Raw genomic sequence first — 12,470 nt, forward strand, 5'->3', positions numbered from 1 at the left:
ATGACTTTTGTGTTGGGTTTTACAGGATCACAGTCTGGATCCACACCTCTAATGCGAACTGTTTTAATCTGACGTTGGGTTCTGATTGCAGGTGCCTGCTCTATTTGTGGACCTGGAAGTTTTAGCTCGTTCTCTTCAGGAGCTGCCACTGCACCAGAGGCTTGACCTGGATCCTAGTCTTGTTCAGGTAAAAAAAAAATTATATAATCACACTAATCAGCCATAAAATAAAAAATGCTGAGCGGTGAAGTGAATTACATTGATTGATTGATTGATTGATTATCTCATTACAATGGCACTTGTCAAGGGGTGGGATAGCCTAGTAAACTAGACCCACCCGCCTAGCAGCCAAAAATATTTTTGCCTAGCGAGTGGGTCTAGCCTCGCACCATATCAGCAAAACACCCCGGGCATCAAATCGTGCCCGCCAATCACAACGCAAGGTTTTTGTTTGGATTCTTTGGGCGGGCTTTTGCAGGAGTGACGACAAGGCTGCACGACGCTGGAGAAAGCACAGCAGGAAAGATGGCTACCGCTAGTGAACAGCGCGCGTTTGACTCCGCTTTGGAATCAGTTTTAGAAGAATTAGACTTGGAGTTTTCGTTGAAACATGAGCAGGAAGATGCTCTCCGCTCATTCCTTTTCAAGAAGGACGTTTTCGCTGTTTTGCCGACCGGCTATGGCAAAAGTCTGATCTACCAGCTGGCTCCGCTCGTAGCCAAAAGGATGGGGCTAGTTTGTGCAGTACGAAGAATTAATAAACAGCTTTGAAACATTACTTTTTGATTGTTTCTTATTTTCCCGTTATTTTAAATTTAAGGGAAATTATTTCACCAAACACCACTAAATAAAAATAAAAACTCTCAAACAGTTTAAGCAAACCCTTGAAAAACACTTGAAAAAAAAAAACGTCTATGTTAAGTATGTGGTACAGACTCCAAACTTGTGGTCATTATCTCCAAACTTCTTAATATCTAGAACCTGTTAATTAATTAATACGCATTTTGAAAAATTATTTATTTCAAGGTCTCCCCCACTGCTTTCTGTCGCTCTGACTACGTCACAGTCACTGTTGCGCTGATTGGTCAGAGCGTTGGCCTATACGCACAGAGACCGTTTGAAAGACAGCGAGTTTGTTCCTCCCACACCCGTCGGAAATGTCTACGAGCGAGGCCAGACTAAATATTCACATTTAGTCTGGCTTGCCAGGCTAGGGGTGGGATATATTAGGTCGCAAGAAGAAGAAGCCTTTATTTGTCACATGCACACTCAAGCACAGTGAAATTCATCCTCTGCATTTAACCCATCTGAAGCAGTGAACACGCGCGCACACACCCAGAGCAGTGGGCAGCCACACCAGAGCGCCCGGGGAGCAGTCAGGGGTTCGGTACCTTGCTCAAGGGCACCTCAGCCCAAGGCCACCCCACGTTAACCTAACTGCATGTCTTTTGGATTGTGGAGGAAACCCACGCAGACACGGGGAGAACATGCAAACTCCACACAGAAAGGCCCTCGCCAGCCGCTGGGTTCGAACCCGGAACCTTCTTGCTGTGAGGCGACCGTGCTAACCACGACACCACCGTGCCGAACAGTCAGTTCTCAAAGTTGATGTGTCCGAAGCGTAAGGATCTGAGCGACTTTGACAAGGACCAAATTGTGATGGCTAGATGACCGGGTCTGAGCATCTCCAAAATGGTGCCTCTTGTGAGATGTTCCCACCTGGTATGCACTGGTTAGTACCTAGTGGTCCAAGGATCCAAAGGGCAACCGGTGAACCAGCGACAGGGTCATGGGTGGCCAAGGCTCTTTGATTCGTATGGGGCATGAAGGCTAGCCCATATGGTCCAATCCCACAGAAGAGCCCAAACTGCTGAAAAATATCAGCATTCACTTTTTCAGCAGTTTGTGCTACAGTAGCTCTTCTGTGCGATTGGACCATATGGGCTAGCCTTCATGTCCCATGAGAATCGGTGAGCCTTGGCTACCCATGACCCTGTCACCAGTCGTCCTTCCTTTCATTTTACCAGCGGTCTCAAAAGTAGCCGGTCACCGGCGGCAAATCGCCGGCTATGGCTTGTTATGCCGCCGGCTATTGTCAGTCGAGTCACAAAATTTAATATTAAATATTTCTGACAGCAAAAAAAGTTGTGAACGTAAATTACATCCACTATGTCATGTATGTCCGTTGCCGCGTCAACTGTGTTTACATCCTCGACACGAGTGCAGCCATTACTGCCGCCTGTGTTGCCAGATTGTGTTTACATCCTCGGCATGAGTGCAGCCATTACTGCCGCTTGTGTTGCCAGATTGCGCGTTTTCCTGCCCTATTTGGGCGGTTTTAAGTGCATTTTGGCCGGTTTTGAACATATTTTGGGCTGTAAAACGTCAGCAGTATCTGGCAACATATTTTTTACTTAATACAAGAAATTAATGGATGCCAACGTTTTTGCCAAAATGGTATTTTATTTTCCATTGTTTAGGCAGCTTCAGCATCATACTGTGAGATTCTGTTCAAATTATTTTTTTTTTTCTTCTATGAAGCCTGAGCCATTTATTTTATTAGTTTATAATTATTGTTTAATTTAGTCTTCAGGAGAGACTGCCTGCACACAGTACTAGTATTAATAGTTTTTTTTCTTACATGAAAGCTGAGGCATTTATATTATATTTGAAGGTAACTTCATGTTGTGCTGTGAGGTTCTCTGCACTTTAACTTTTGAACCAACAGGTGCATTTGGATCAGTAAAGCCTATTTTTCTGCATTTTTGTAGTCCTGGTAATCTTTTATATTGGTAAAGTTGTTTATAGGACCATTTCTCAGTGTCTGTTTTTTTAATCAATAGTTTTTCAGTAATAACTTAATATTTAACATATCACTCAATTTTAAACAACCCCCGCGCCTCCCCCATAGTCTCCAAAATTTCTGTGGGAAACACTGGCGTGCGTAACAACGCTAATCAAGCTTAAGCTAGACGACCCGCCTCAAATACCCGTCCCGGGTAAATGTTATCCCAATTTTAGATGGCCTGTTCCAAACTATCCCGCCCCATGAAAAATTCGTACTTGCATATCTCTCTCTCTCTCTCTCTCTCTCTCTCTCTCTCTGTGTGTGTGTGTGTGTGTGTGTGTGTATATATATATGTGTGTGTCTCCTTGCACGCTTTGCGTGCATTATGTCTGCTGCTGGCAGACATTTTACCATTTTGCACCCTGCTGTAAATTATTTGTACCCTGCTATTCTCCCAAACTTTGAAGCCCCTGTTTTACCATCTGCTTTTGTCGTTTCAGGAGTCCACTCCGGTCGAGCTCCCCTCAGTAGGGGTATTGAACAAAGTGAATCCAGTGCTCAGTGGATTTAAGCCTCCTGCTCCAGCGCACTCCGGTAAAGAGCCGGGATCACATGGACCGCGACCTGTGAAGCCTGTTCCAGGCACTGGTGTGTGCTCCCAGACCTTCACTGCAGCGATCAGCCCTGTAGACAATGCCGACGAGGAACTGGATGATATTCTTGGACTACAGAAACCTATCACAGGCCTTTCTTTAGCTGACTCAAACACTTCGAATACTGTCGAGGATGTGTCTGCTACCTCAGAGAAAGGTGAGCGCTCACGCTGACGCATGCCATAGCGGGGTTTTAATTCTGATTAGAAGGTGCTGATGCTTGTAGTCACGCTGTTCAACTGAATATTAGTACACCGGAGTACCTTTCATACAATTCTGTAATTACAAAAGAGTAACTGACATTTTGGACACAAACCAAACCAAATATTTGGAACTCTTGAACCACTGTCCATTAAAATTATTGAACTGGAACGAACTGTCCGGTTATTAAAATTAAGTGGCTGTTGCACATTAACTGTAAGTGTTAAATGGTTAAAATAATATACAAGTTGTTCAAGTTAAAATTTTGATCATTGCTAGATTCACTGTGGTATGAGAGAAATACAAATTTGGGAGCATGATGTGATTGGAAACAAATCCATTTCAGGCTCTCAGCACCGAATCAGAACCCAAATCAGAAAAAGTTGGGACGGTATGTTGAAATTGTTTTCAGATTTAATTTCAATGATTTGTAAATCTTTGACCCGTACTGCACTTAAAACAATCCAGCAGCACATTATTGCATGTTTTACTTCATGAATTTTATTGTTTTTTTTTGTTTGTTTTTTTCCTCCCCAAAATGAACACATTTCAATTTTGATTCTTACAACACATTTCAAAAAGAGTTGAGATGGTAAAGCATTTGGTCCGTGTACTTTTTCGTTCATTCATTATTCTATTTTGGAATGAAAGATGAAATTTTAAAAAAGGGTGCAGCTTGGTGTTTTCTCATCTCATTATCTCTAGCCGCTTTATCCTGTTCTACAGGGTCGCAGGCAAGCTGGAGCCTATCCCAGCTGACTACGGGCGAAAGGCGGGGTACACCCTGGACAAGTCGCCAGGTCATCACAGGGCTGACACATAGACACAGACAACCATTCACACTCTCATTCACACCTACGCTCAATTTAGAGTCACCAGTTAACCTAACCTGCATGTCTTTGGACTGTGGGGGAAACCGGAGCACCCGGAGGAAACCCACGCGGACACAGGGAGAACATGCAGACTCCGCACAGAAAGGCCCTCGCCGGCCACGGGGCTCGAACCCAGGACCTTCTTGCTGTGAGGCGACAGCGCTAACCACTACACCACCGTGCCGCCCCAGCTTGGTGTTTTATTTAAAACAAGTACACTCATAACAGAACAGCCATGTCCTGCGCCAATGTCTTTGAGGTGCTGTGAAATATCTGCATGCGTAGCATGCCTTCGCAACATTTTGCAAATTAAGTCGGAATATGCCTCCAAAGACGCCGTGTCATGCGGATGAGAATAAACAAACCATAACGCTCCCAACCCGCCCACATATGGAATCAATTTTGTGCCAAAATGTTCATACAATACTTTTGAAATATCAAAAAAAAAAAAAAGACAAATCAAAATACAAAAAAAGAAAAAAGTCAATTTTTTTTAGACTGGCAAACAAATTATTCGTGTAATCGTGCAAAATATCAGTCTATTACCCTTCAGAAACCTTTTATTTTTGTTCCGTGTCTTTCTCAGTTTTGTTTGACGTAATTTATTTTGGTTGCGATTCCAGCTTTCTCGTTTGCGCTCCCTGACTTTTTGCTTGCAGTTTTGGCACAAACTTGATGTGTGGGTGGGCTGTCCAGGAATGCATTCCCATTGGCTAACTTGTGTTTGACTGACAGCTACGCTCAGCCATTCCCTACTCGGATTCTGGCGGACTGTTTGACGAGTGACCGATCCATTGAGGGTAAACATGGATCGAGTGGACTTCAGTGGCGACTATTTGTAAATTTACACTTTGTTGAATTAATTCGGTATCATAGTCGCCACTGAAGTCCACTCGATCCTCGTTTACCGTCAATGGATCGGTCAATCGTCAAACAGTCCGCCAGAATCCGAGTAGGGAATGGCTGAGCGTAGCTGTCAGTCAAACACAAGTTACAAATGCATTCCTGGACAGCCCACCCACACGTCAAGTTTGTGCCAAAACTGCAAGCAAAAAGTCAGGGAGCGCGAACGAGAAAGCTGGAATCGCAACCAAAATAAATTACGTCAAACAAAACTGAGAAAGACACGGAACAAAAATAAAAGGTTTCTGAAGAGTAATAGACTGATATTTTGCACGATTACACGAATAATTTGTTTGCCAGTCTAAAAAAATTTACTTTTTTCTTTTTTTGTATTTTGATTTGTCGTTTTTGTTTGATATTTCAAAAGTATTGTATGAACATTTTGGCACAAAATTGATTCCATACCCACAAGCTTAGGCTTCCAGGTCACCCAAAAACCTAAGTTCTAAATAAACTAAAACGCAATTCAGAACGGCATTTTTCAAAATTGCTTTTTCCCTTTTTCTGCTGTTCAGTGACTCATTTTCAATAACTGAAAATACATCAAAACATGGCTCTGGATTCCATTTCACAAGTCATACACAAGTGTAAAAATTCATAAACGAGTCCTTTTTTATTTCTCATGTGACTTCCAAAATAGAATAATTAATGAACGAAAAAGTACACGGACCGCATTTACTACTTTATAATGTTTCCATTCCTTCTACAACACTTAAGATGTTTAGGGACTGAAGAAGCGTTTCAGGTGTTATTTTGTCCCATTCTTCCTGCAAACAGGTCTTAAAGCTCATAGGCAACGGTTTTCAATTTATATACATTTGAAACTTTATATGTTAAAAAACCCTCTGTGATTTTCTTCTGGTCCCAAGAAGTACAAGTAGTCGTCGACTTACGACCGATCGACTTTACGACCATCTGGTTATGACTGGAAAGCGTTTCCTAGCTGAGCGTATGACAGTTTCCGCCCCAGCTCCAGGCACATGCGCAGTCTCTCTCTCGCGCTCCCTCGCGCACTCAGTCATCCAGTTTCCGCCCCAGCTCCTGGTTTATGAAACGAGCAAATCCTCCTGCCAGCTCGAGCGCTGCAACAGCTGATGACGTAGCCGACCCACAGCCAAGCACCAGTGATGCCAGCGGTCACTAAATTTTGTATTTTGCTATGTTTTACATTTGTATTTTGGTATGTTTCAAACTAAAATGTTTTCTATTTTTCACACCCGTATTTCGTATTTTTTGTTTTGCACATATTAAACGAATTGTACTGTACACAGTGTAGTATGCAGTGTTTGACTTAAACCAAATAATGAGCCAAGGTAATGCAATAAGAAAATGTTGATAAAATAAGACTTTAAGATGATTACAGTATCATTACACATCACATTATACTTACGTTCATTTAACATAGGCCGACTTACGACCAGATCGGTTTACGACCGGTCAGTCGTAACCAAACGCAGTCGTAAGTCAACGACTACCTGTATTGTTAAGTAATAATTAAAATAAGTTAGTGCGGATCGCGGCGAATTTCTGCTTGGCGATTTTCGTGACCACTCGGCGCGTGATGTCATTCAAGACAAACAAACCGCTTGAGTTGAGTCCACTTCCGTTTACTTGCATTGCCGTTCGGCTTGAGTGCAGACGTGCGTTTGGGAATTTCCAAAGAAAAACCATGCCCTATTGTTGTGCAGTGAACTGTAACAACAGGACCGGTTCAGGAAGAAGTTTTTACCTTTTTCTGAGAGAGGCGAAAAGGCGGAGAGAGTGGATTGTGCGCGTGAAGCGAGAGGGTTGGCTTTTTCCGAAAGAGGAGAAGAGGCGGAGAGAGTGGATTGTGCGCGTGAAGCGAGAGGGTTGGCTTTTTCCGAAAGAGAAGAGGCGGAGAGAGTGGATTGTGTTGGTGAAGCGAGAGGGTTGGCTTTTTCCGAAAGAGGAGAAGAGGCGGAGAGAGTGGATTGTGCGCGTGAAGCGAGAGGGTTGGCTTTTTCCGAAAGAGGAGAAGAGGCGGAGAGAGTGGATTGTGTTGGTGAAGCAAGAGGGTTGGCCGCCAGGTAAATACGCCACTCTGTGCTCCGATCACTTCGACGATTCATTTTTGAAGAATCCCCATCTGTTGGAGAGTTTAGGTGTCAGTGTCGGACAGAGAAGGCTCAAACCTGACGCTGTTCCGACAAAATCCGAGCACAAAATCAAGCAGCCGAAGAAGAAACGGAGCAGCAACGCTCAAGCAAAAAGGAGAAGATTGCTTGGTAGTTGAAAAAAAAAATCATTGATGGACAAGATGAGATGTCAGGCCCGATATATTTGGCTTTGCAACAGCCATAGGTTCATACATATGTGTCAGATAACGTTATCCAGGGACACATGTCGGCCCGGGGGCATTTTGAGTTATTGACAGATTCAGAAAGTACAGTTTCTAAGCTTTCCAATGATGCCTTCCATGTGGAGATCTGACAATATTTGAAGAATGTGTGGCCTTTTGAAAGTGTATACTTCTTAAAACAGGAAAGGGAGAAAATCGCCCTCAAAGTTTTCCTTCTCAGCTACTCTGGGTGCAGGGCGGGCACATAATGTTGCTCATTTGCACGACATTAAGGAAAGCCCTACCCCCTACTAGCTAGCACGATGCTACTTTCATGTAAACAAAGATCACCACGTCAATTTTCCTTCCATGCAAAGTATGCCCAACACAATTATGAAGTACAAAAATAAGTCCTAAAGTATACTTTAACGTTTTGTGGTTGAAAAATTACTCACACCGTAAGAAAGAAAGATAGCACGATGATGACACAACTAACACAATGCTAGTTTCATGTAACCAAACCACAACGCTCTCCGTTACATGCAAAAATAACCACACAGCCTTAGATTAATAAACTTACCCCATCAGAAAGAGAAACATCGCCTTGCACACATCAATGCCTCCGATGGAATATGTAGTCCTAGAACACTTCCTTTTGGTTGCGTTTTTTTTTTTTGCTAGAAATGGTTATCTGCGATGTAACTACCGTGCGTCTGTTTGCTTCGCGGTGTTTCAGCTCCTCTGTGATCTGTTTAGCTTGCTCATTCCATAGTGAAATTACACGCCCGTATGCAGCTTAAGTAGCCACGAGCTCAGCTCGTATCATACAGCTGATTGGCGAAAAAAAAAAAAAAGACTTAAATCATGTGAATGGCCCATATGGTAATTTACCCACACCCCCCAGCAGGCTACAGTCCTGACAAAAACAAGACAATTTGCAACAAAAAATGTATGCTTTTCCAACAAAACAATCTATTATCTGAAATACTGATTGCATTCTTCAAGATCTCAACTTGCACATGATGGAAAAAAACGAAAATCACAAATTTCGAAAAAAAAATGCTTCTTTTGCGATTATTTCGGATTCGTTTCGGCCGACATGCGTCCCTGGATTCGGTGAGGGGTCACATATATGGTTTCACCTCTCGATATTCAATGTGGAGAGTTCCTACTTCAAAATCGCTATCGCTTTCAGACATTTTACACAACCTCTCATGACCAAAGTCCGTACACGTGTGCTCGGTTCACAAGTAAAAACAGAGCTGCTCCCAGTCTGTTCGCCTTAAATGACGTTACGACGACGGTCCCCTGGCGGTAAAAGTGCGCGTAAGTGAGATGTAAACAAACCTTTGGAACTTGCGCAAACCAATATATTTGAACCGTTTTATTGAATTTTAGGGTGCAAATTAGACACCAGGAAGATTGAATTCGCTTTTTGGGTCGTTCTTCTAGAAAATAAAGTTGATATTCTACGTTCCACCTCCAACCCTTGCCTATGACCTTTAAAGGGGAACTGAAGCCATTTTTAAACTTGCTTTATTTCTTAATTAACGTGTTATTCAATTACGTTTTCGGTTTTATTAACCTTATATAGTGACTCATATTGGTATATCACACTTATCAGCCTTTTCGGTTTTTAGCCATGTTGAATGTAGTTCGTTTGGTCCACGGCAGGCGTCGCTTATCTTCACGAGACTTGTGCGAGACTTCAAACGTAAAGTGTCGGCGCCGCCATTTTGAAAACTGTTTACACAGCGGCCAGATCGCCATATCATTCCAATTTAGATTAATTTCGAGATTTGCCAGCTTCATCAGTGATGGAGATTATTCCGTACGACTTGGAACCAACGTGGAGTAGAGAAGAGTTGGAAAGACGACAGGATAAGGACGAGTCCGTCACGCTGGTATTTACGTCATTACCGTCGCACAGTTAAAATGTGCCAGATCAGGCGGCTGGTGGGTTTTCAAAATAATAAATACGTGCATGTATTTTTGTGATAAATCCATGTTATACTGAGCGCATTTCCCACGTAAGCCTCACTAAGGTTTCGAACAGCGCTACAAAATGGCACCCCCACTATATAGTGCCCTATATAGTGAGTAGGGAACGATTTCAGACACGGGAAACTTCCGGCTTGATTACGTCAGCATTCGAAAGGGGGCGCGCGCGTCTTTTGACAACATTGGTCGCTTTGATTTCCGCTGTACGTTTTACTTCCGTCCTACGATGTCTCGCACAGGTCTCAACAAATCTCGTTTACAGCCATTGCTTTGAGATATGGACTGATATATTACAGAGCATATTTCAAACACTCATAACTTGCTATAGCAGCGACACAATAGCGATCAAAAATGCATTCTTACATTTTATAAAATGAGAAATAGAATTTTGATGATAAAAAATTTGCCTTCAGTTCCCCTTTAAGGTCGTGATCATCATACTGTATTTCTCGTTTCAAAATTCGCCACACATTCTCTATTTGGGACAGAGGGACCAGGCACCCTCTTCTTCCGCAGCCATGTCTTTGTAATGTGTGCAGAATGTGATTTTGCATTGTCTTGTTGAAGTATTTCTGGAAAAGATGTTGTCTCGAAGACAGCATGTGCTGCTCCAAAATATCATTGTACTTTTCTGTATTAATGCTTCCATCACAGAAGTGTAAGTTAGATTTGCCAAGGGCACTGACACAACCCCATACCATGACAAACCCTGGCTTTTGGACTTGTTGCTGGCAGCGCTCGAAACTAACGGTGTCCCGATGTCCCGGGGACCATAAAAAATGTCATCGGGACACAAAATTATCATATCTGGGACAATCCCGGGACAATGGAAAAAAATAGATCTAGAAAAAAAGTTCTACATTAATATTATTTACAAAGCCGTAACACATACGTAGACATTCACCTAATTTGTCAATTTTAATTTTAAAACGTTAACAGCGAAAAATACATAGTAGCTACACTTTCGATGCACCTGCATCCGTAGGCTACAGAGCAGCGCATTCTGTTCTAGAATCTTCGGCCGGAGTCCGCATTATATGGACCTGGAATGGAATTGCTAGCGCACACGCTGCGCCGACTCTTGCCAGAACAAAAATGCTGAAGTGGTTGAAGCGGACCGACCGCGGGGAAGAAACTGAAAGCCCAGACATAACGTCTCCGGGACCTTCAGGATCCAAAGTGTCATCGCCTGGTCTGCAGGCAACGCTAGCAACTGAATGAACTTAATGAACACTGTTAGACACGTTATAAAATACAACAGGAATGATGTGGATGATATTGACGGAAGATACCGTTCAACAGAATAAGTGAGTTTTCTTGGTGTCTTTCTAGTTCAGAAAGTTTAGTCAGTCAGCAGCACAACTAGGCTCGGACCTGGCACTATGCTGATGTTGCTAACGTTTGCACCCACGTTTCGGCACCGAAAGTTCATAAAATGGATAACGGAAAGTTCATAAAAATGGATAACGGTAATGGATAACGGAAAGTTCATAAAAATGGATAACGGTAATGGATAACGGAAAGTTCATAAAAATGGATAACGGTAATGGTGAAAATTATAAGTTGGCCTTATAAGTGCCAACAGATATTCAAGGTACAAGTAGATGAAATGAACATAAAAGGGGTCTTATTTTCAGCTAAAGTGTACTGCAGATGTAGGGAGTTGAAACATTTTCTGAATGAGCTAGTTGGCCCCTTTAAATAAACAGGTATCTATTCATACAGCGAGATCGCCAAAGTTTAATAAACTGAAAATGCAATAACTGTAATTTTGAAGTAGATGATGTATAGGACATGTGTCGCTTGTGTTTTGTGACTTATTGTAAAAATGATATAAAGGGTTCAAAATCGCATAGTTACAAATATAATAGTAACTTCATATGATAATATTAACCACTGGTTATTTCAGAGAGGAAAAAAATGGGGACACTATTGCTTCCATTCGGGACAATACAACACAGAATTTGGGACCACTGGGGGACACAAAAAAGTTAATTTCGAGCCCTGGTTGCTGGTAACAATCTGGCGTCCATTTCTCATCTCATCTCATCTCATCTCATTATCTCTAGCTGCTTTATCCTGTTCTACAGGGTCACAGGCAAGCTGGAGCCTATCCCAGCTGACTACGGGCGAAAGGCGGGGTACACCCTGGACAAGTCGCCAGGTCATCACAGGGCTGACACATAGACACAGACAACCATTCACACTCACATTCACACCTACGGTCAATTTAGAGTCACCAGTTAACCTAACCTGCATGTCTTTGGACTGTGGGGGAAACCGGAGCACCCGGAGGAAACCCACGCGGACACGGGGAGAACATGCAAACTCCACACAGAAAGGCCCTCGCCGGCCCCGGGGCTCGAACCCAGGACCTTCTTGCTGTGAGGCGACAGCGCTAACCACTACACCACCGTGCCGCCCGCGTCCATTTCTTCCCCCCAAAAAAAAGACCGGGAATACTGATTTGTCTGACCACAATACATGTTTCCACTGTGTGATGGTCCATCTCAAACGCTTCCGAACCCTGAGAAGTCGATGGCGCTTCTGGACAGGGATAACATAAGCAGTGTTTTCCCCAGAAAAAAAATTAAAGCCCTAAATTCTAGCACGATAATACAGAGACAATTGAGCGCCAACAGTGCAAAGCGAAACTGGGGGTCCAGGGGCATGCTCCCCCGGAAAATCTTTTTTGAAAATGGATGCTCTCAGGTGCATTTTCAGGGTCTCTGAGAGGTTTTAGATCCATGATT

General features: G+C 43.0%; 1 protein-coding gene across 1 annotated transcript in view; it reads left to right on the forward strand.

Moving 5' to 3' along the window:
* Positions 1-12,470, forward strand: part of aven (apoptosis, caspase activation inhibitor) — a 143,982-nt gene that overhangs the window by 124,671 nt on the left and 6,841 nt on the right. The window contains exons 4-5 of the mRNA XM_060917833.1: positions 92-187; positions 3,289-3,598. Coding sequence (XP_060773816.1) covers positions 92-187; positions 3,289-3,598 — 406 coding nt within the window. The remainder of the gene's footprint in view (positions 1-91; positions 188-3,288; positions 3,599-12,470) is intronic.

This window comes from Neoarius graeffei, chromosome 3 (genome assembly GCF_027579695.1).
Source record: "Neoarius graeffei isolate fNeoGra1 chromosome 3, fNeoGra1.pri, whole genome shotgun sequence".
In the NCBI taxonomy this organism is placed as follows: Eukaryota; Metazoa; Chordata; class Actinopteri; order Siluriformes; family Ariidae; genus Neoarius; species Neoarius graeffei.